This window comes from Vipera ursinii, assembly GCF_947247035.1.
Source record: "Vipera ursinii genome assembly, chromosome: Z".
Lineage (NCBI taxonomy): Eukaryota > Metazoa > Chordata > Lepidosauria > Squamata > Viperidae > Vipera > Vipera ursinii.
The window spans coordinates 78,994,793-79,018,043 of NC_139517.1; the positions used below are offsets into that span (position 1 = coordinate 78,994,793).

General features: G+C 36.1%; 2 protein-coding genes across 4 annotated transcripts in view; one reads left to right on the top strand and one right to left on the bottom strand.

Annotated features, from left to right (window-relative positions):
- SNRK (SNF related kinase) overlaps positions 1–1,883 on the top strand; it is a 40,902-nt gene extending 39,019 nt beyond the window's left edge. Inside the window, exon 9 of one of the 2 annotated variants that reach the window (XM_083378541.1) lies at positions 1,511–1,883. The gene's annotated coding sequence lies outside the window, so the exon portion shown is untranslated. The remainder of the gene's footprint in view (positions 1–1,510) is intronic. The other variant, XM_083378540.1, reaches the window with a different exon arrangement.
- ANO10 (anoctamin 10) overlaps positions 1,713–23,251 on the bottom strand; it is a 56,063-nt gene continuing 34,524 nt past the window's right edge. For both annotated transcript variants that reach the window (XM_083378554.1, XM_083378555.1), the window contains one exon: positions 1,713–1,933. In XM_083378554.1, coding sequence (XP_083234680.1) covers positions 1,895–1,933 — 39 coding nt within the window. In that variant the 3' untranslated portion in view covers positions 1,713–1,894. The remainder of the gene's footprint in view (positions 1,934–23,251) is intronic.

The window sequence follows — 23,251 nt, forward strand, 5'->3', positions numbered from 1 at the left end:
TATCTTCTATTCAGTCTTGATTCCTAGTGACTGCATATGGGCTCTTCTGGCAACTTAATACAAAATTTAAACAAATTCACAATCTCTTTTCCATATTAAGAAAACAGTGGCTAATACAAGACTGCTGGAGAAATTGCTATATATATTGGACTTCAGACATTATTAATACAGTTAGTCGTTATGACAGTAATTGGAATCAGATCTGTCATCACTAAGAGATGATCATAAAGTGCATTATCACATCTACATTGTTTAGCAGCAACAATCTAGACACTCCTAGTTGTTATAACTCCAGACATGCAGGTCATTAGATGGAAAGAGGAAGAAATCCTAGGTAAAGAATGCAGAGGTGCCACAGGAAATTGGAGGACACCCAGAGTTGGGATGGGTGGGTGCCGTTTAATATGAGCTTAGGAAAGCTGGAAAAAAGTGCCAAGTGCACAGCCTGGGGAAAGGGGCATGGGGTGAGTATATGTGTGCAAGTACAGGGAGGCCAGGAAAGTGGACATGGTTGTGTGCATGTGTGCATCCCCAGGGATGCCAAGGAAAAGGCATGAGGTGTGTATCTTTGCTGAGTGCAGGGGAAGAGGGCACAAAATGTGTGTATGCTAGTGCAGGGAGACCAGGAAAAGAGGACATGAGGTGAGTGCAGGCAAATGCAGGGAGGCCAAAAGGGCACAGGGTGTATGTAAGTGAAGGAGGAAGAAGGACATGTGCATGCAAGTTTGGAAAAGCCAGGAGGCAGGAAAACTTCCCAAGGGACATATACAATTGCAATCACATGATGATAAGACACTGCAACTGATCATAAGTGAGAGCTGGTTGCTAAGTGCTCAAATTGTGTTCATGTGACTACAGGGGTGCTGCAATGGCCAGAACTCTGAATGCCATTCTTAACTCCCTTTGTCATAACTTTGAACAGTCACTGAACAAATGGTCATAACCTGAGGAGCTCTTGTACTTTAGCCTTCCATTTTTCAACAGAAATGGAAGGAAATGTTAATGCACTACAATTTGTCTGCAAAATGTTTTATAAAAAGCAAGTTATTTGCCATGTCATAATGCTATGGAAAGAAATGTTGGCCATAAAGACTATCATTGTTTAAAAGTTACTCAAAAAAAGCATTTGAGACAGAAATGTTCCTGTATGCACAAGGGGGAAATGGGAATTACAATGAACAGTTTAATATAATTCTGCTAGTAGATTAAATTATCCTCCCCCACAGCCTATTTTTAATGATCCAGGAAAATAAATGCTGAGGAGAGAGATTATATAAGCAGGGCGTAGCTTGGCAATGAATCAAGTTTACTGAGCTTCCTGCAAAAAATATTTTCAAGTTCTTTTAAATTAATAATTTCAATTATTAATAATAATTTGATTCAATTATTAATCATTTTAATTGAGAATAATCATTCAAGTTAAAACACCATACATGTTTTACAGTAATATATTGACACAAAGTACTTAACTCTGGATCCTAACTTGAAATTTATGTATTATATTTTACAGAAAACAAAATTTCTTCAATAGCAGAGTGTGTAGTAAGCCTTCTACAAAGAGACAAAAACATGAAGATGCCATAGGAATATGAATTTACATATTGCTGTTACATTCCAAAGCTACAGCTCAGATTTATGGTTATGCTTACTGAATTAGCATAAGAATCTTAAGAAATTGCAAACCAGAGTAGTGGCTGAGTTCTAACAAGAATCGCTTTAATCAGTTTCTATGGAGTATATTGTAATATGCAAAACAGTTACATTGAGATTTTTATGATGAATAAAGATAAAATCCTTGATATCACAATTTGATATCATACAAAAGCATGTATTTCTTGTTCTTACTATTGTATAGAGTATAGAATATACTTCTGCAACTGTTCAGTTTATTATCCTAGGATTCTTTCAGAGACTCTGCAGCCAGTTTCATTTGCTGAAAGGAAATCATAAGACATAAACATTAGAAACATCATCCATTTATGCACAGAATGAAAAAAAAAGAGTTGCTTCATCAATATTGCCACAAATTATACTTTGAGATCAATGAAAAAAATGCATCATTCTCCATTCTGCTCCAATATAAATGGAGAGGTCATAGATGGCTGAGACAAGGGTAAATGGCACATTTAAGAATGTATATATGGGTGCCAGCAGTGTGAACATGACACAGTATTAGACAAGCAGTCAGAATAGCTTTCTACATATTTAATATATGGACAATCATGTTTGATTGTACGTCTGAAATGTAACTGCTCTGTTGTAGTTTTCTAGTCAATTTTCAGATGTGTGTTGTTGTCTATTATTTCATTATAGTCAGGAATAGCAATAGCACTTAGACATATATGCCACTTCACAGTGCTTTACAGCCCTCTCTAAGCAGTTTACAGAGTCGGCATATTGCCCCCAAGGTCCTCATTTTACCAACCTCAGAAGGATGGAAGGCTCACCAACCTTCAGCTGATGAGAAGTGAACTGCCAAACTGCTGGCAATGGCAAGCACCAATAGTAGCCTGCAGTACTGCATTTTAACCAGAGTGCCACAACTGCTCTGATATGGAAGACCGGAAATGAATATCATTTTCTAAATCACAATTTCACAAATGCAGCTCAAATTATCAAGCCTAAAAATTTGCTGTATACCAGCCTTTCTTGAGTAGTCCATACATACAGTGTAGTGAGATTAAGCTAATAATTTATGATCCATCTGTGTATTTTAGATAATTCATAACTTTTGTATAACATAAACCTGTGACATTTTTCAAAAGGAACCAAGCCCAGCTAACTCCTCAATCTCCCATTATTTGACAAAAAGTGAAGAAAGTAAAAGTCATATATTTTAAGAAATGGTTTTGCTAGCCAAGCACACTTTATTGTATTTACATTTTCTTTTTTACCAGCTCACTTCCCAGCTTGCCTGAAATATATGAATCTCCAATCTTAAGGTAAATATGGGAATCATTCATGTATATAGAACAAGTTCTTAGCAGCCTCTTCCCAGTATAGAAATCATCTGATATGTGCTTGAATCACTAGGCATCTCTGTTTCTTGTGTAAAACAGAAACAGTTTCAATGATAAATGCTCCTTTCTACATGTGGACCATCAACTATTAATAAAAAGGGCAGGACAAATAATGGGAAGAATATCATTAAAGAGAGATTCAGCCTAGAATTAAGGAGTAATTTCCTGACAGTGAGAAGACTTAATCAGTGGAACAGCTTTCCTCCGGAGGTTGTTGGTGTTCAAAAGACTGGACAGCCATTTGTCTGAAATGGTATAGGATCCCCTAACATGAGCAGCGGGTTGGCCTAGAAAATCTTCAAGACCTTCCAACCTTATTATTCTATGCTCTATTTTTCTAAGAAACTGGTACAAAATAGTTCTTGCTCTGAACATACTGAACACATCTGCTGTACACTGCTCATAGTCACTTCTTGTGAAATGGGTGGCTATAAAATAAATAAAATTTCATAATAGAGGGCTCAACACAAAGGTGATGGAAAGCAGATGTGGTGAGTGTTCTAAGCTGCTATTTAAACTGTTGATTACTGCTTTGTTTTTAATTGTTATCCATCCAGACACATGTATATGAGATAGGTGGTCATATAAATTTATTACATAAATAATTAAGTTTCCATATACAGTGTGTACATAATTTAATTTCTGAGAGGACAATTAGAAGTAAATTCAGAAGACTGCGAGATTGCAAAATGTCCAAAGTACACTTTTACTTTTATTTTTGATTGTTATGGAATAACTAATTCATGGAAGAAAAAGAAAATAATTTAGTTAGGATGTTCCAAGTTCTAAAGAGTTGTTTTCTCAGATTTGAATAATGGTATCTGTTACCAGTTCTATATAATATCATGTCCTAATAAAAGCGTTTAATTATTGGTGGAAGAATCTACAAATGTTTCTGAGTAAGTTACCCTTCATGGATTACTGCCTTGTTGTGGCGAAGGGGCTTGCGTAATTCAATGAAGCTATGAGCTATGCTGTGCAGGGCCACCCAAGACGGAAAGGTCCTAGCAGAGAGTTCTGACAAAACGTGATCCACTGGAGAAGGAAATGGCAACCCACTCCAGTATCTTTGACATGAAAACCCTATGGACAGTACCAAAAGGCAAAACGATATGACCCTGGAAGATGAGCCACTCAGGTCAGAAGGTGTCCAATATGCTACTGGGGAAGAGCAAAGGGCTAGTACTAGTAGTGCCAGAAAGAATGAAGCAACTGGGTCAAAGCCAAAAGGACGCTCAGCTGTGGATATGTCTGGTGGTGAAAGGAAAGTCCAATGCTGTAAAGATTTTTTCTCCATAGGAACCTGGAATGTAAGATCCATGAATCAAAGAAAGCTGGACGTGGTCAAACAAAAGATGACAAGACTGAACATCGACATCTTAGGTATCAGCGAACTAAAATGGACAGGAATGGGTGAATTTAATTCAGATGACCATCAGGTATACTACTGCGGGCAAGAATCTCTCAAAAGAAATGGAGTAGCCTTCATAGTCAATAAAAGAGTAGGAAATGCAATACTGGGATACAATCCTCAAAATGACAGAATGATCTCAGTTCGAATCCAAGGCAAACCATTCAATATCACAGTAATCCAAGTCTATGCCCCAACCACCAGTGCTGAAGAGGATGAAATTGACCGGTTCTATGAAGCCCTACAGCACCTTATAGAACTAACACCAAAAAATGATGTCCTTATCATCATGGGGGATTGGAATGCTAAAGTAGGAAGCCAAAAGATAACTGGAATAACAGGCAAGTTTGGCCTTGGAGTACAAAATGAAGCAGGGCACAGGCTGATAGAATTTTGTCAAGAGAATACGATGGTCATAGCAAACACTCTTTTCCAACAACCCAAGAGACAGCTCTACACATGGACATCAACAGAGGGTCAACACAGAAATCAGATTGACTATATGCTCTGCAGCCAAAGATGGAGAAGCTCTATACAGTCAATAAAAACAAGACCAGGAGCTGACTGTGGCTCAGACCATGAACTTCTCATTGCAAAGTTTAGGCTTAAACTGAAGAAAGTAGGGAAAAGCACTAGGCCACTCAGGTATGAATTAAATCATATCCCTGTTGAATATACAGTACAAGTGACAAATAGATTTAAGGAATTAGATCTGATAGACAAAGTACCTGAAGAACTATGGACAGAGGTTCACAACATTGTAGAACAGGTAGCAACTAAAACCATCCCAAAGAAAAAGAAATGCAAGAAAGCAAAATGGCTGTCTGAGGAAGCTTTGCAAATAGCTGAGGAAAGGAGGGAAGCGAAAGGCAAGGGAGAAAAAGAAAGATACGCCCAATTGAATGCAGAATTCCAGAGAATAGCTAGAAGAGATAAGAATGCCTTCTTAAATGAACAGTGCAAAGAAATAGAAGAAAACAATAGAATAGGAAGGACCGGAGATCTTTTCAAGAAAATTGGAGAGATGAAGGAAATGTTTAATGCAAAAATGGGCATGATAAAGGACCAAAATGGCAGGGACCTAACAGAGGCAGAAGAGATTAAGAAGGGGTGGCAAAATTACACAGAAGAACTATACAAGAATGAGCTTAATGTCCCTGATAATCACAATGAGATGGTCACTGACCTCGAGCCAGACATCCTAGAATGTGAAGTAAAGTGGGCCTTAGAAAAGCTGAGCAACAACAAAGCTAGTGGAGGTGACAGTATTCCAGCTGAGCTATTCAAAATCTTAAAAGACGATGCAGTAAAAGTGCTACACTCAATTTGCCAGCAAATTTGGAAAACTCAACAGTGGCCACAGGATTAGAAAAGATCAATTTACATTCCAATTCCAAAGAAAGGCAGTGCCAAAGAATGTTCAAATTATTGCACCAATACACTCATTTCTCATGCTAGTAAAGTTATGCTTAAAATCCTACAACCTAGACTCCAGCAGTATGTGGAACAAGAACTACCAGAAGTACAGGCAGGATTTCGAAGAGAAGGAGGAACTAGAGATCAAATTGCCAACATACGCTGGATCATGGAGAAAGCTAGAGAGTTCCAGAAAAACATCTACTTCGGCTTCATTGACTATGCTAAAGCCTTTGATTGTGTGGATCATAACAAACTCTGGCAAGTTCTTAAGAGATGGGCATACCAGACCATCTTATTTGTCTTTTGAGAAACCTATATGCGGGCCAAGAAGCAACAGTGAGAAATGAACACGGAACCACTGATTGGTTCAAAATTGGGAAAGGAGTCCGGCAAGGCCGTATACTGTCACCCTGTCTATTTAACTTATATGCAATCATGAGAAAGGCAGGGCTAGATGAATCAAAAGTTGGAATTAAGATTGCCAGAAGAAATATCAACAACCTAAGATTGCAGATGATACCACTCTAATGGCAGAAAGTGAAGAAGAACTAAAGAGCCTCTTGTTGCGGGTGAAGAAGGAGAGTGCAAAACCTGGGTTGAAACTTTTTGTTAGAAAGCTCGCCAAATTATTCTATTGGAGAACATAATAATTGCATAGCACTGGGGTGGGAAGTTTGACTTTGTAATAGTGTAACTCTTGGGAGAGAATTTCAGACTTTTGATCCTGCTAATATTTTGTATCCAATAAACATGTTCTCAGAGTTCTGATTTATTTGGTTCTATCTATCACAACCAGGACAGAAGGTTCGTTGTACAGCTTCTAATGGTTCTAGTTTTATATATGCACATATTTGAAAGATTTAGTCAATCTGTTATAAAATAACCTCTTAATTACCTCTCTCTTCTCACCAAAGGAGACCCAAAAATAATATAAGGTAAAGGTAAAGGTTCCCCCGCACATGCGTGCTAGTCGTTTCCGACTCTAGGGGCCGGTGCTCATCTCCATTTCAAAGCCGAAGAGCCAGCGCTTGTCCGAGGACGTCTCCGTGGTCATGTGGCCGGCATGACTAGATGCCAAAGGCGCACGGAACGCTGTTACCTTCCCACCGTAGTGGTCCCTATTTTTCTACTTGCATTTTGACGTGCTTTCGAACTGCTAGGTTGGCAGAAGCTGGGACGAGTAACAGGCGCTCACTCTGTTACGCGGCACTCGGGATTCGACCCGCCAAACTGTCGACCTTTTGATCGACAAGCTCAGCGTCCTAACCCACTGAGTATACGACATGGCAATTTATCAAAATTCTCTTCTAGTACACTTTGAATGAGCTTTTTGATAAGATGAATTGAATATATGCTTGATTAAAAAGTCTCCTAACATATCCAAAATTATTATGTTTCTCATATATTACACTTATTGTACAATTGGCTGTTCAAAACATATTGACAAAGCAAATGGATATAAATCAGTTAAACATATATGATGCATCTTATCCTCTTGTTCCATTTTACAGAATGAGCATTTCATAAAAAGGTATTGCATACTTTTAAGAGCTTTATTTGAAAACAAACTGATGTATAGAATAAGTAAGTTTGAAATCCACCAAAATTATACAGAAAAAAGTATTTACAATTATATCTCCAGAAAATAATATTAAAAGGGATGCGGTATAAAATAAATAAATAAATAATATCACAGTAGTGATGGATATGGAAGATATAAGGGGAGGTCATGGATACGCCACTTTGAGGAACAGGGGGCTGGTGCATTGTTTTGAACTTATGTTCTGGTCTCTATCCCAGTATCTAGTTATCAGGCTTTTGGAGGCTCTGCTATGTCTGGCATGTGACAACTCACTGCAGCCAATTCACCATGGCCAATTCACCGAGGGAGAACTCACTGCAGGACAATTCAACAATTCAATTTAATTATTTAAAATAATTAAAAAGTATTTTAATTTTTGTCATTCACATTTTATCTTGTCCCTCCTTTGGCATCCTTTCTTTAATCATTCTATTCTATTTGTTTGATATTAGTTTAAGTCTTGTTGTGCAGCAAGTTGTCCTGATGCGAGTTGGTTGCAGCAAGTTGGCCACTGCTAGTCAGCCTGTAATAAAGGTTCCTTCATCTGTGATTTAATCTCAGATGGGTGGGCTGGTCTGGCATGTATTTCTGAGACCTGGCCTGGACCAGGGAGAGGGGGTTCCCCTCTCAAAAATGTGCCTAGCATCAGGTGAGACTGATGCTGTTTCAGGGTTGGCAGTGGAATTCCCCTGACTCTTCTATTATCATTCTATTTTACTGATTCTTTCCAGGATTATGATGGTGTTTACCTAAGGAATTGTTGAATTCCTTCTCCAAGGCCACCTCTGAACTTCTTTACAACTGAGAATATTTCCTCATAATAGGCTCTGTTGGATAGCAGCCTGCCACTGAGGTGGGCTAAAGTTGTCATGTTTATAGAGTAAATCAGGCTAAGAAATCAATGCTGTATAGGTGTTGAGCTACTTTTATTAGAAGAACTATAGTACACATGAAAATAAAGTGTAGTCCTTAATCTTCATGTGAATTAGAGAGAAGTCTGCCTGAGACATTTTATCCAGTTAGTTTCTTGAAATGAATTTAAGCTGCTTTTTCTGATCATTGCCTTCCCACTGTCCTTCAAGGCTACTGTCTGTTACACAAGGAGTTTTCCTTTACCCCTGTTTTTCTCCATCTAATGACAGTGAGTGACATCCAAATAATAGGGGATAACTATAAATTCTACTATAAATGATAAAATAGTAAAATATATAGCAAAAATCTGGAGTTACGGTTATTGTTGGTTTATATAGAATTGTGAGAGATCTTGCCACATTATAAAGTTCACATGAATTCATTAATTTTAACCAATTTTACAGCAACTGTTGTATCTTCAATTATAGTTTTATTCTGTATTACTTCTTACAATTAGCTATTTCTGAACATACATATCTTACAGCATCATACTACCAAAGCTCAGAGCTTTTCATACTGCCAAAGCTCAGAGCTTTTCTGTATCTAAAATAATTTTTTCAATGACTATGGTCATAAAATGTTAAATATAATCATGTGCTTTCAGAAGGCAATCTTGTCTTTTTAACACTCTCTAATTTCTCATGATGATAACAGATTGTTTCCTTGGAAACCGAGCCTGCTCAACACTAACCTGGAGAGTCATGTTCATACAACCTGAATCATCTGAAAAACTACTTTGAAAATTTAATATTCCATGCTCTTTACTTTACCATACATCTAAATCGTGGTAGTCAATGATGGGACTAGGAACAGATAGACCCCAGATTCAATCCTCCCTTAGGCATGTAAGCCATATGAGTAACTCTGGACCAATCTCACGCTAGACTGGGAAATGTAAAAAATCAATCTACCATCTTACACTGTACTACTAAGGTAGATTACAATATACAAACTTCAATCTGCAGGGGTTTATTTGGACTGGTAATAATAAAAATCATAATTTAGTAGAGATAAAATAAATTATAAAAATATATTGTGTTTACCGGGATATTGTTTATATTTTATTATTTCAGGAAACAGTAGCGTAAATGCTTTCTAGTCATGATAGCCTTTACTAAAATTATCCCACTGCAGCTTAAATGGGCTCAGTCCTTTAAGAGCTACTGCTTTACTACATCTCATTCAACTTTATCAAGGAATAGAAAGTGGTATGAGTATGAAAAAAGAACAAAGACTTGTTTCTTCTAGTAATGCTATAAAAAAGCCTTCAGTGGCTTTAAGTCTGTTAGGTATGATACAAAGCATGCTTCCATTGCCTGTGTGGTAAAACTCTCTTCATAAATACTGCATCCAATTTTGGTCACCATGATGTAAAAAAAGGTGTTGAGGCTCAAGAAAGAGTTCAGAGAAGAGCAACAAAGATGATCAGGGGACTGGAGGCTAAAACATACAAGGAACGGTTGCTGGAATTGGGAGTGTCTAGTTTAGTGAAGAGAAGGACGAGGGGTGACATGATAGAAGTGTTCTAATATCTCAGGGGCTGCCACAAAGAAGAGGGAGTCAAGCTATTCTCCAAAGCACCTGAGGGCAAGACAAGAAGCAATGGACAGAGGGGAAGCAACCTAGGAGAAATATTCTGACAGTTAGAACAATTAATCAGTGGAACAATTTGTCTTCAGAAGTTGTGAATGCTCCAACACTGGAAGTTTTTAAGAAGAGATTGGACAACCATTTGTCTGAAATGGTAGAGTTTCCTGCCAGTGCAAGGAGTTGGACTATAAGATCTCCAAGGTCCCTTCCAACTCTGTTATTCTATTCTATTCTATTCTATTCTATTCTATTCTATTCTATTCTATTCTATTCTATTCTATTCTATTCTATTCTATTCTATTCTATTCCATTCCATTCCATTCCAGCCTACCCTAACCTAGCCTAATCTAGTCTAAATATAAACAAAAAAGGAGGTTTCTGACTTCACATCATTTTCACTCCTATTTTGATTGAACAGACTAGAAAAATTAGAGGAAAATAATTTAATCGTACAATTGTACAGAGAGCTAAGATAGGAAACAAATGTGTCAAATATCAATTTTATAAGCAAGAGTATTAACATCATCTTAGGTAAAGAGTATTAAAAATATTACAGAAAGAAGTTTCTTTACTCCAAGTGCAAACTGAATTTATCATCAATCCAACATAAGTACAAATAACAGCAAAGGTCCCCTAAATTCAGCTCACCTACACATTTCACCAAACAGTCTTGCTATTTTGAGAGCTTCCTCTTTTTGTTTTAGTATACTTTGGGCATTCCTCTAAAATACAATACATTTTCTACCTATTACATAAAAATCCCTGAGAGCCAGGCATTTTGAATGTTATAACTAAAATGAGCGATGTAAGTTATTCAATTTAGTTAGAAGTCTATGACTATTTAAAGAATGATGTTCATTAAAAAATAGCATATTTCCAAACAATTTGAATTCTTTATATATGTATAATTAAATCAAATTGAATGTGTTCTCTGATAAGAATGAGCACGTTAAATCAATTCCTTTATTACCGGTATATCCAATATTCTAGTGTATAATAAAAGTACCTTACAGTGGCATATAAATTAAGTTTTGAAACTGTTACTGAATTCACAAACTCCTGTGGATAGCAATTTCTTTGTTTGGACCATTTATATAGCTGCCCATTTCACATACACGTATGAGATTTGCCTGTGGGTATCTGCTTTCATTCAAGAAGGTAAGAAGTACACAGATTCGGTATTCTAATCTCTGAAGTTGGGAAGTATTGCTATTTGCATATTGGAGAAATCTAGTCATGATACTAAATATTATATCATGATTCCGACAGACAGAGAGAAATAAAGCAGAACTCTGAGGCTTCCAAATTCCTCAAACAACATGTTTATTAGTTACAAAGTATCGGGCATGTCAAGAGTGAGACCCAGTCTGGATACACAAGTAACAATTTTCCAATACAAATTTAGATGTCCCACCCATAAAAGCTATGCAAGCAACTATGTTCCCTAATATAATTATTTGGCTAGCTTTTTATGCAACACCCAGTCCCTAGTCTCAAGATCAGCCGATGACCTTGCTTCCCACGGGACTGAATAGTATTTTGACTAACGAAGCACCTGGGCAACCCCCTTCATTCTATGTGGCAACTTAGAATGAGAAGGAAAATGGCTGCAGCCATGCTCATTTGTAGAGTTGACATATTATTTATAACAGAAATATGTTTCAGTGTATATATGTTTCCAAAATATTTTTAAGTTTAGTCCTTTTAGCATATTATGAAATATTTTTTTTAAAAAAAATACTATCAAGAGTTATTTGAGGTGTACTGGGTTTGGCTGGAATTTTAATGCACTGTCATATTCAGATACTGTGGTTCCCTTTACACATGCATTCTGCACCATTCTTTCAAAATGGGAGATTATCATAATACCGTATTTCATTCTGCAATCTACAGTTTATATCAGAAGTAGAGTATTTATATTTATATAATGGAGAGTATTCTTAGGTATCTTCCAAATGAGAAGATAACCAAGTAAACTGAAATATACTGGAAGCTTATGAATTTCTTCACTGCAGCTATAGCCGGTTACAACTTTTATTTGAGAATGAGAAAAACTTGTGTATCAGGAATTATACTTCTTTTAATTATTTCTGTGCATGGTTGCAACTGCTTGCTCCTCAAGTATTGTATATATTATCCCAAAGGTAAAAATCTTTTTTGACAGCTTCAAAGCCTTATTCCCTGATACATATGTGAAAAATGTGTCAGCCCTTATCTAGTTTTTTATATATAAAGGTGGCAGTTCAACTGCCAATGCTGCAAAGAAATGAAAAGATTAAGGCTGTCTTTTCTAAAATCATTTGGCTTGAACAATTCATTTGTTTAGAACAATTCTCAGCACACCCAGAAAATAAAGAGAAATGGTCAGGGATAATGGAAATCATAATTCAATATTTGAGGAGGGGGGCACCAGGTTGGATGGTTCCATAAATTTATCCAAACAGTCAACACTTATCAAGCAGCAGAAATGCCTGTCTTCTCACAAGAACCAGGTTTGTTTAAAAGTAGTATAAAACAGAAAGAGAGAGAAATAAACTATAGTAAAAAAGCTTTCAAAAATTTCTAAGCTTAACAAAAAAACACGCACGGATGCTTTCTACCCATGTATTAGTAAGTCCTTTTTACCCATGTTATTATTGATTTACAACAAAAATCCAAGTACTTAAAAAACTTGGCAAGTTATCTTCAAACAAGTTATCAAGAATATCCTTAACATGAGAACTAGCCTACATATTTAAGATCTGCTTAAAAATACCGCATACACAAGTGGATTATTTTGACTGCCTGAGGCAAAGTTGCTGTTTACAGTCAGATGAGCTTACTGTGAATAAAAAGGAAATATTTTCGTACTGAAAGAAACAGTTCTAACCGCACAAAGAAATAACACTATTCAGACAGTGTAGGATGCAGCGGTGTGACCACAACAGTGAATATATTATTACCTTATATAAGGGCTAAAGTCATGAAGTGTCAACTGAACAGATATATAACTTTTCTCTCTAGCATATCCTACAATTAAGACTTTGATGTATGCAGTCATGCAGAACAGGTGGCCATATGATTCTCTGTGGGTTTTAAAATTTAAAAAGTCTCATGGCATGGACATAGGTTAAAGATATTTATCTGATATCTAATGCTACCACAAAAAATCCCTTTTGCCATCTGTCACACACTGAAGTTGTTAAATTTTGAATTACATTTTACCACATAAATTGGCATATCATTCAGTGGGAATGAATTTAGCTGGAGCTAACAGCTAAGCATGTTTCCATTAGAGGTCAGCAACAGTCCAACACACCAATGCAGTTATCCTTAAGTTTTGAATTCCTCTCCTCCAAGTCTAAACAACCAGAGCTCTAGGCAGCATTTAGTACAGTAGTTACTACTTCACTGGATTAGGTGAACTAAATGGTTGTAGGCACTATTTTTTTTTCTTTTTGTAAATCTTTCACTCTGTTTCTTCCCCAATTGGGATACATAATAAGCACTGAAAGTCATGCTATTCTTCAGATTGAATCAGAGGTCTGCCTTCCTTGAAAAAAAACGTGTCAAATCAAAATAAAACTCAATCCAGGCAAGTTGAAAGAGGTATTTTTAGTGGATGCCTCAATTGCCTATGTTCAGTATGTTTTAAAAGAAGAGATTTGTAATTTATACAGTGGTGTCTAGTGCTTGAGAATAATAGTAAAATCAACCTCTACAGCTCAGAATGCAAATCAACAGCTATTCTGATAGTAACTACAAATTTCTCTGAAAAGTGATTATTTCAAGACTCTTCTATGTAACTACATGTGTATTTTCCAGACCTTCCAGGATGCATTTAAGTTACCTTGCAAGCATCTCCAGTATTCTCACAACAGCAAAATGTTGAATCAGTACTTCCTCCATATGATTAATGGCAAATTCACAAATTAGCATCTAGAATCCTCCCCTTTTGCATGATTCTTCTCCGGGTTTGTCATATAACTAATCTAACTGGTCACTATGAGAGAAAGCTTGAAACCTATCCTTCTTATCATTCAAAAAATCATGGAACTTTCTTCAGCAGTCTTTCTCCCAGTGTGCTCACTAGGTGAAAGCTGCTAAATGATTACCAGTACTGGTGAAATAGAAACAACTTGTTATAGAGGCTCTGACTTTCAGACAAGGCCTTCAGACAAGGCTCAGACATCAGACAATACAACAACCCACAACTCACCAGATATTCAAACTTGCTTATAATGGGGATTTGCTTTATTGTAAAGAAACAAGAAAAACTGCCTACAGCAAAATACAGCATAAAGCTCTCTCTTTAGATCAGGGGTCCTCAACCCCTGGTCTGCGGACTGGCACCGATCCACAGCATGCCAGAAACCAGGCCACAAAAACAAGCAAAGCCCCACCCACAGGATGCAGGCAGCAGGTGAAGCCACACCACCTCCGGTCCGTGGAAAAACCTCTCTCCATGGAAGCAGTCCCTGGTGCCCAATTTAGATGATTGCTCCAGAATTTAAATATTCATTTCCTCATATCATTACTCATTACTCTGAAAAGACTAATGAGACTTCTGCTTTACTTTTCCTGGTTATGAAAGTTAGATATATCTACTGAATGTTTACATAATGATTCTAACTGGTCTGAGCCCCACTAGTTCTAGACTCACCAACTGTAACATCTTTATCATTTTGTTGTTTACTGTTCATGTTTTTCACAGCATTACAACTTGTCATAGCTATTAATTTTAAACTAACTTAAAAATCAAATTCTGTCAGATACTTTATCAATCAAAGATGATCATCTGCTTTAGGATATACCTACAATGATCTGTTCAGCTTCAGTTTAACAAAAGAAGCCAAACAATCTAAAAATATACCCCAATTTCCTTAAAGCCTTTCTTTCCTTCAAGAGCAAATAGCTGATTGTGTAACTTTCTCACATATTTAAAACCCTTTTGCTTATGATGTTAATACTCAATTATCCCTCATTATAAAGCTATATTTATCACTGAAAAATACACTTGGTGTTATCGCACATTTCCTGTTATTACTCTCAAGTTGCACAAAGCTCAAAAAAGAAATAGGTTACATGCCATCATGTGAAAAAGTAAGTAAATCATTGACATTTTTGACTTCAAGATATGCAGATATTTGATCTTCAGTTCCAACAAATTGATTGATAGAAATCATACATAATTTACATTTTGTAGTCTATTGCTCAAGTTAAATAAACATAAACACAAATTTCTCATATGGAAAAAATAAATGCAATCCTACATTTATCACTACTTCAAAAATTAGAATCAGATGCACTAGATTATGTACAAATAATTAGGACATCACTAGAAAGTACCTGGGAGGAACCTGTTATAATTAAGACATTTAGTTTGATTGCCTCTTTGTTGTTGAAGTGGTACCATCATGTTTAGATAGAAAAGTATGATGGCCTCTTTGAGCCCTTCAGAAAGTTTAAAGATGCCTTTGAGTCTGAAGAAGAGATTTAAAAGATCACCAAGCGACTGGACATCAATTTTTCAACTGTTGAGAAGATCACCTACAAGTGGAGAAGATTTCAAACAGTTGTCATGTTGCCCAGGCCCTGGCCATCCCAACAAGTTCAGCCTAGGCACAAAATGCAAGATGCTGAAATGAGTCTCTAAAACCCTCAGAATTTCATCATGTTATTTACAGGTACCTCTCACTATGACTGATGTCAAAATGCATGACTCTACCATTAGAAAAAAGCTGCACAAATTAAATCTACAGTACATGGAAAGTGTGCCAGGAGGAAACCTCTGCTGCCAAGAAAGAACATAAGAGAAATATGAGGAAAAAATAGTTATTTGTCCATAGTATCAAGAGACATGTTACCAGAAGAATCTGATACCAATGGTAAAGCATCATGGTGGAAATGTTATGGTTTGGGCCTGCTTTGCTGCTTCAGGATTTAGGTAGAAAAATTATCCTAAAATCTACTATCTAGTCTTAATTGTACTATAAGGAGCTTGAGTATAATATGAGACCATCTCAGAAGATTGAACCTCAACCAAAAGTGGACATGGCAATGACTCTCAATTTTCCAATAAATCCCTTAAGGAATGGCTGAAAAAATAAAATAACTTTCCTGCTAAATGTTGTTCCAAGCACTTGCCCTCATTGCAATGGAAATATATAGTAACTTTCCAACTTAGCATATAAGAGTTAATATTCAACTATGTTTTCATTCTGCCAATAGTGGCTAATAAAATATTGGTCCAATGTTTGGGGGTTTTTTGCAAATCAGATACTTAAAACAACCTTCTTCAAATGGTAATCTGATTTAGCTAAGGAAAAACATGGTAGGCCATTATACAAACTAAATTTCCTAAATAACCTATCAATCAAAAGATGTCTTGCCCAGCAATTTCGGAGCAATTTGACCCTGTTGAATCTAAGGAAGTGGACAATCTTCTATGCTGTCAAAACAACTTTTCAATTAGACTCTTTCATTTTCTTCCTTTTTATTATTGTAAGCTGCCTAGATAAAAGACAAATAAATTTAACAAACAAACGAAAAAGCAAATGAATAAATGCTACATCATATCCTCTTGCCACACACAGTCACATCAAACAATTCCAGATCATTTTATAGGCCCATATAAATTAATAAGAGCAATATCAAATACCCCGCACCCCTAGAACACTTCTGATATATTTTCGCACCCCTTACAAAAATTCAAAATAACAGCAACAAATTATGCATATACAGTATAATTTTGAAAACCCAAGTTTTTGCACCCCTTGGAATATCATCTCGCACCCCTGGTTGGGAACCCCTGCAATAGACAGAGATGAATAAAGCAGAACTCTGAGGCTTGTGAATTCCTCAAACAACATGTTTATTGGTTACAAAGTATTGGCATGGTCAAAAGTGAAACCAAGTCTGAATTTCCCACTAAAAATTAGCCAGTTACAATGTACAATGGGCCACCCTTGAGAATATGTATTTTACTATGTTTCCCAATAGAAATGTTTGGCGCGCTTTCTAATACACCGCCCTGTCCCTAGTCCCAGGAGTAAGAGATGACCTTGGTTCCCACAGAACAGAATATTGTTTAGACTCACGAAGAGTCTGTGAAACCTCCCTCCCTCCTTTGCATGTGGCAACCTAGAATGCGACAAGAAAGATGGCTGGAGCTACACTCATTGTAGAGTTGACACTTGCATTGTTACTAAATTAATCTCTTTCCCAATAGCATAATTGTGTTAGAACTTTTCCCTCTAATGTAAGAAAACCTGCCATCCAATTTCAGACAGATTTTTCATCCTCTCCAATAAGAGCATTGTACATATATAACATCAGTTTTGTATTTATTACTTTAAATAACCTTAACCTTTATATTGGCTCAGTATCCTCAACCTAATCATCTAAAAGGTTTTATTATAATATACTTACCTATAGAATCCATAACAAACAAACCATCTTTAAGACCATTATTAACCTTACTAATACATTAGTAATATTAACCTTACTAATACACAAAAAATACTATGTAAGTACCAAAAAGTATTAACTGTATTAATGATTAGAATACTATGCATAAAACATACTATACCCTCATAAAACCAATAATAAACAAGGAAAAAATCCTCTTTGACTTCCATAGAAAATTAACTCATCCCCTCAGCCCCTGGTGATGGTGGTTATAGGAGATGGGGTAACTTTTTTACATGACTGTATGCTAAGATTTTATTTTTGTTAAGCATAGCTGAAACCTAGTATTGGTAATCTTGACTTGTATTGGTTTACCAAGTTTTCAAAGATTTCAGTTAATATTAGTGAGTGAATCTTCAACCCTATATATGATAAGGATATATGCCTCAACAAATTATTTCATCTTTTTAAAAATCAGATTTTAATTATTAGCTTTACAATACAAATTATGGCAAGCACTTCATTCTATGCAGGATGTCTCTCCTTCCATCAAAAAAGAAGCAATTATAAAACCTCTGGTCAATGTTGGTTGTTTCTTTAACACAAATTATTGTACAATGTTGCAAATGTAATGTATTAATGTAAGACCTAAGCAAGTTAAAAACAAGTTACAACTGCACTGAAGAGTTGCTTGTTTTTAACAATATTATTTTCACAATATTTATCATTTTAAATGATAAAGAACTGTGGTATCTTATTAACAGCCTGAGAACTTTCCAGATGACCTTGGCCATTATTATTCTCAGCTACTTTATTCATCTCTCAGGCATAGATATTAATAGCCTGGGTCAGAGAGCTGTTATGAAAGATTACGAATACCTGGTGCAGTCTACATGATGAGTGAAAATAATGTTGGTATCAGTGGGATGATTCAATAATAGCAGAAAGACAATGAAGTGATAATGTAGTACTCAAATATTATAAAAAGAATTATAAAATATCTGGGGATATTTTTGCTTTAATATTGTGGAGTAAGATAGTTTGTCCCAAACGTGTGGTGAACAAATATTATTCCTTTACATGCCTTCTATTCCAGGGCTTTTCAACCTTTTCAGCCACTGTACCACTTTTAGGATATGGCAATATCTGAGTACCACCAGTCGCCTAACAAGGTGTCAAAAACTTGATGACCAAAAAAAGAAAAGAAAAAAGTGATAAACTACAGGTAGTCCTCAACTTACAACAGTTTGCTTAGTGACTGTTCAAAGTTACAATGGCACTGAAAAAAGTGCCCCCCAAGCCACAGCCGAGCAAGACACCTGCCTGCCTGCCCGGCATGCTCTTCCTCCTGTCCAAGGTTTTCATTGTTGTGAACATTTCTGTTGAGGATTGGCAGCGGGAGTACAGTGGGGTGGAGTTTGGTTTTTATTTCCCCTCATCTGCTGGGTCGTTGCAGCAGGTTTTGGTCACTTCACATGACCCTGGGACACTGTGACCATCATAAATATGAATCAGTTGCCAAGCATCTGAATGTAAATCACAAGACTCTGGAGATGCTGCAACATTCCAGCTGATTGGAGCTTCTTCTGGGCTCAGCAGAAGCGCCAGGATCAGCCCCTATCTCCAGCTGGATCCTGGTGCTGATCCTTGCACTTCCACTGAGCCCTGACAGCCCCGAAGAGGTGCCAATCAGCTGGAAAGCAGCACTGATCCTGGCGCTTCCACTGAGCCGATAGCCCTGCACCTCCAACCATCTCTTGTTCAGGCTTGTGCGGTCCTGCCACCGGTTCAGCTCATTCCCCTCCCCCATTACCACTTTTCTAAGATGGCCGCGTACCACCTGCCAGGTGCCAATGTACCACAGGTGGTACCCGTACCACTGGTTGAAAAGCCCTGTTCTATTCATTAGTTATTAAATCTTAACAAGGAACAATTTAACATCCAAATATTGTATTCTTTAAATAACATGCTACAAACCAAAGCAAAATCAAGTGGGTTTATGTGTAGAGATAGTGTTCATTTAATGACTGCCTTGTTTAGTGACCATTTAAAATTACAATGGTGCTGAAAAAGTAACCTCTTGATCAGTTCAACTTACAACCATTACAGAATCTCCACAGTCACATGATCAAGACTCGGGTGATTTGCAACCTACAGGTATTTATCTCTGTTGCCGCAACTTGCAGTCACAGGATTGCTACTTGTGCACTTCAGAGGGAACTTCCTGCAAGCAGTCAACTGAGGAACTAATAGTAAAACATGTAAATTGCAATTCATGGTTACATGATGTCTTGCTTAGTGACAGTGGCAGAAATAAGGTCGTAAGCCTGTTTGAGTCATTTGATGTCTTACTTAACAACTGTTAACTGAGCACTACTTCTACCTATTGCAATAGGTTTAAATTCTTCAAATTAATAATAATATTTTTGATAGTATTAAGATGTTTTAATAGTAATTTTTTTATTCCCTGGCCACTTCACAATAATTTTTTAAGCATTGTCTAAAGTAGAAATAGAGCATTACGTTATTGCAAGTAACAAACATAAACCAAGGAGGTGCAGCTTCCAATGAACATGGCCAACCAATCTGGAGGGAGTTTCCTCCGGATTGAAGCTTCTTCAAGTAATAAAAAGGAAAGTATGTTCCCTTTGTTTATAGGACTTTCTTGGGTTAGGGAGAGTCACAGAATCACCCACAACTCCTTCATACAGCCACAGTCTGCAGGAAGTATTGGTTGCTGTACTTCAGAGCAGACATTGAGCCATTCAGCTGGGGGGGGGGAGGTTGCAATCATTTTGCTATTGAAAAAGCAGCTATTTTGAAATTTAGTTTTCAAATGGACAGTAAATCATACCTTTCATTTCTTACTCATTTTATGGGATTATTATCTTTATTGAACTAAAAGAGACTCTTTTTAGCCATAATCTATGACCCTTTTTGAAAATCTGCACCACTTTTGAGACTTCCTTTATTGCTAAACAACAGGAAAGAGGGTTGCTGGAGGCAAGCTACAATAAGGAAGCGTGGAGTGTCATTTTTTAAAACTTTGATGGAGAAACATAAGGATACAAAGTTGTGGCATTGTTTTATTATTTTTAAGTAATCTGTAGCTCTGGACTGTTTTCTTGTGAGTGGCTGAAACTTTCAAATTTTTATGAATTCTGAATTAGCTAGATTAATTGATTTATTTTAAAAAAAAATCTACTCTTTGACCATAAGAGGGAGTTAAGAAAATGAAGAAACCTGGATTCTATAAGATAGGGCCAATGATTCACTTTATAGATCAATTATGTTCTAAAGACGTTATAAAATAAGAGCAAGAGGAACAAACTAGTTAAGTAATTGGAAGAAAGATGAGTAATTAAGAGATGCAATTATGTGTAAGAACCAAATCACTGAGACAACTTCATAAGTATGTAACGGTTTTAAGGACTTAACAGCAATTTTGGAATGTAAATCTGATACCAGTCTTTATTATGACGATGGTTTAAATACAAACTTTCCAGTGCAGTTGGAAGAAGAGTTCCAAGAAAATCTACAACTCTCGAGAGAACAAGTTTGGGACGTTTTCTTTATAGATACTGATAAGGTTGAGAATCTCTTGGAAAAGAAAAGAAGTTTATAATTACTTGAGAAACATTCCGGAGAAGAAATTTTATTTTATGAGGATAAGCTGAAAGGGTGACTTAAATTTAATGACCTTATTGCAGTTAGGATGGATTTTTACTGGTCTAATATACGTAATTGAAAGAAAGAGAAAAGACCCTTTCCAAAACAATTTTATAAACACAAAACTACATTAGTTTTGTGTTTATAAAATTGTTTTGGAAAGGGTCTTTCTCTCTTTTTCCCCCTTTATATATAAAGTTTGAGTAATTCCTAAAACTTATAAAATAATATTGAAAGAGAATATGAAAGTATATATGCTAAGATGAAGTTAAAAGGATGTGCTAAAATATATTGATTTTAGAAATATTTTCAAAGGATAGTTTAGAGCAGAGATCCCCAACCTTTTGGGCACCAGGGACTGGTTCCATGGAGAGATGTTTTCCCATGGACTGGAAGGGGCGTGGTTTTGTGTGCTGCTTGCATACTATAGACGGGGCTTTGCTTGTGTGTGCGGACCGACTGCAGGCATGCCACAGCCCAGTACTGGTCCACGGAACAGGGGTTGGGGACCCCTGGTTTAAAGTTTTAAAATGGAGATTTAAAAAGTTTTTTTTCCTTTAAAGTTAAAGGATCTGAAAGAGCATAGTGCGTTTTATTAATATAAATGACGATAATTTATAAAGATTAATAAGTGCAAATACAAATATATATTACATCCCACAGCATGGAAAAAAGTAGAGATGGTTAAATTGATTGTTTTATTCAATTTTATCTAATTTTGTTTCCACTTGGAAACCGCTTCTGGATTTTGTGCTTGAAATGGAAAAAAATGAAACTTTGGTTTTATTGATTAGATAGGTTTGCTGTTGTAGAAGTATATATTACTTTATAAAAGTAAAAAATTGAGGCTGTAATGTTATTATCTTGTAGTTTGCTAAAAATAGAAAACAGGGTTTTTTTTCTCCCCTCCACACTCTCTCCTCTCCCCTTTTCCCTTCCCTAGTTTCCTATTATTTTCATTTTTCTTAGTATTTTATATTCTGAGAAACTAATAAAAACTTTGAAATAGAAACACAAACGAAGGATCAGATTGAAATATGTATTTTTTTAAAAAAGCCTAGAACTGATAGGCAATGTATATGTTGGACATTTCTGTGCCTGTACACCACTGATCAAGGTGAACATCATAAATATTAAAGGGAAACATGAACTTATGTTTGAAAAATAGATATTATCCCAAACTAATAGTTTTCAATAGTAGAATATGCTCTCCCCATGGGAGATCATGTGAAAAACATGGATGCATGTCAGCCTTATGAGGAAGGTCAAATGGGAAATATGACAGGTGAACTAATTTGATTTCCTGTGATATGACACACCCAGAGAATGTCTCTCTCTGAATTTTTTTTCCCAACTTACTAACAGAAGGAATAGATTTCCCTTTCGTCTTTGACTCTCCTAGGTTAGGGAGAGACCTAGAATCATCCCACTAGATCCTCCGTACAGCAACAGTCTGCAAATAGCTTTAGGAGTTGTGCTTCAAAGCAGCTGGTGAGCCAATAGCTGGGTGGGCTGTGATCACTTTATTATTGGACAAAACAGCTGTTTCAAAATTTATTTTTCAAATGGATGATAAGCCATGCCTTTCATTTCTTAAGCAATTTATGAGACTATTATTTTTATTAGCTAAAAGAAGCTCTCTTTAGTCACAGCCTGTTACTCCCTTTTGAAGCTCTGCATCATTTTAAAACTTCTTTATTGTTAAAGAACAAGGAAAAGGGTTGCTGGATGAAAGCTAAAGTAAGGAAGTGTGGAGTAGTTTCTTCTTAATTTTGATGGAGAAGTATAAGGATAGAAAATTGTAGTTCTATTACACTACTTTTAAAATAATCTGTAGCTCTAGCCAACTGTGATTGGCTAGAAAAAGAAAAAATAAATAAAAATAACTTTTTGACCACTACGAAGATATTTAAACCTGAGCTTGAGTCTGTTTTTATGGAAGTCTTTCAAATGTCTTTACAAAGAATAACTTATTTTGTAAATCAAATTGGTATTAAAGATGATATAAAATAGAGCAAGAGGTGTAATTAGGTGTTGAAAATTATCAATCCAATGAGATAACTTCACAAATATGTGACAATACAAATAACTTAACTGCAATTTTGAAATACAAATCTGACACCAACTTCTATTACAACAATGGTTTGAATACAACCCTCTTAGCACAACTGAAATAAGACTTTCGAGAAAATTTACAACTCTTAAGAGGACAAGTTAGAGACTTTTTCTTCATAGAGAATTGAGAATTCTTTCAGAAAA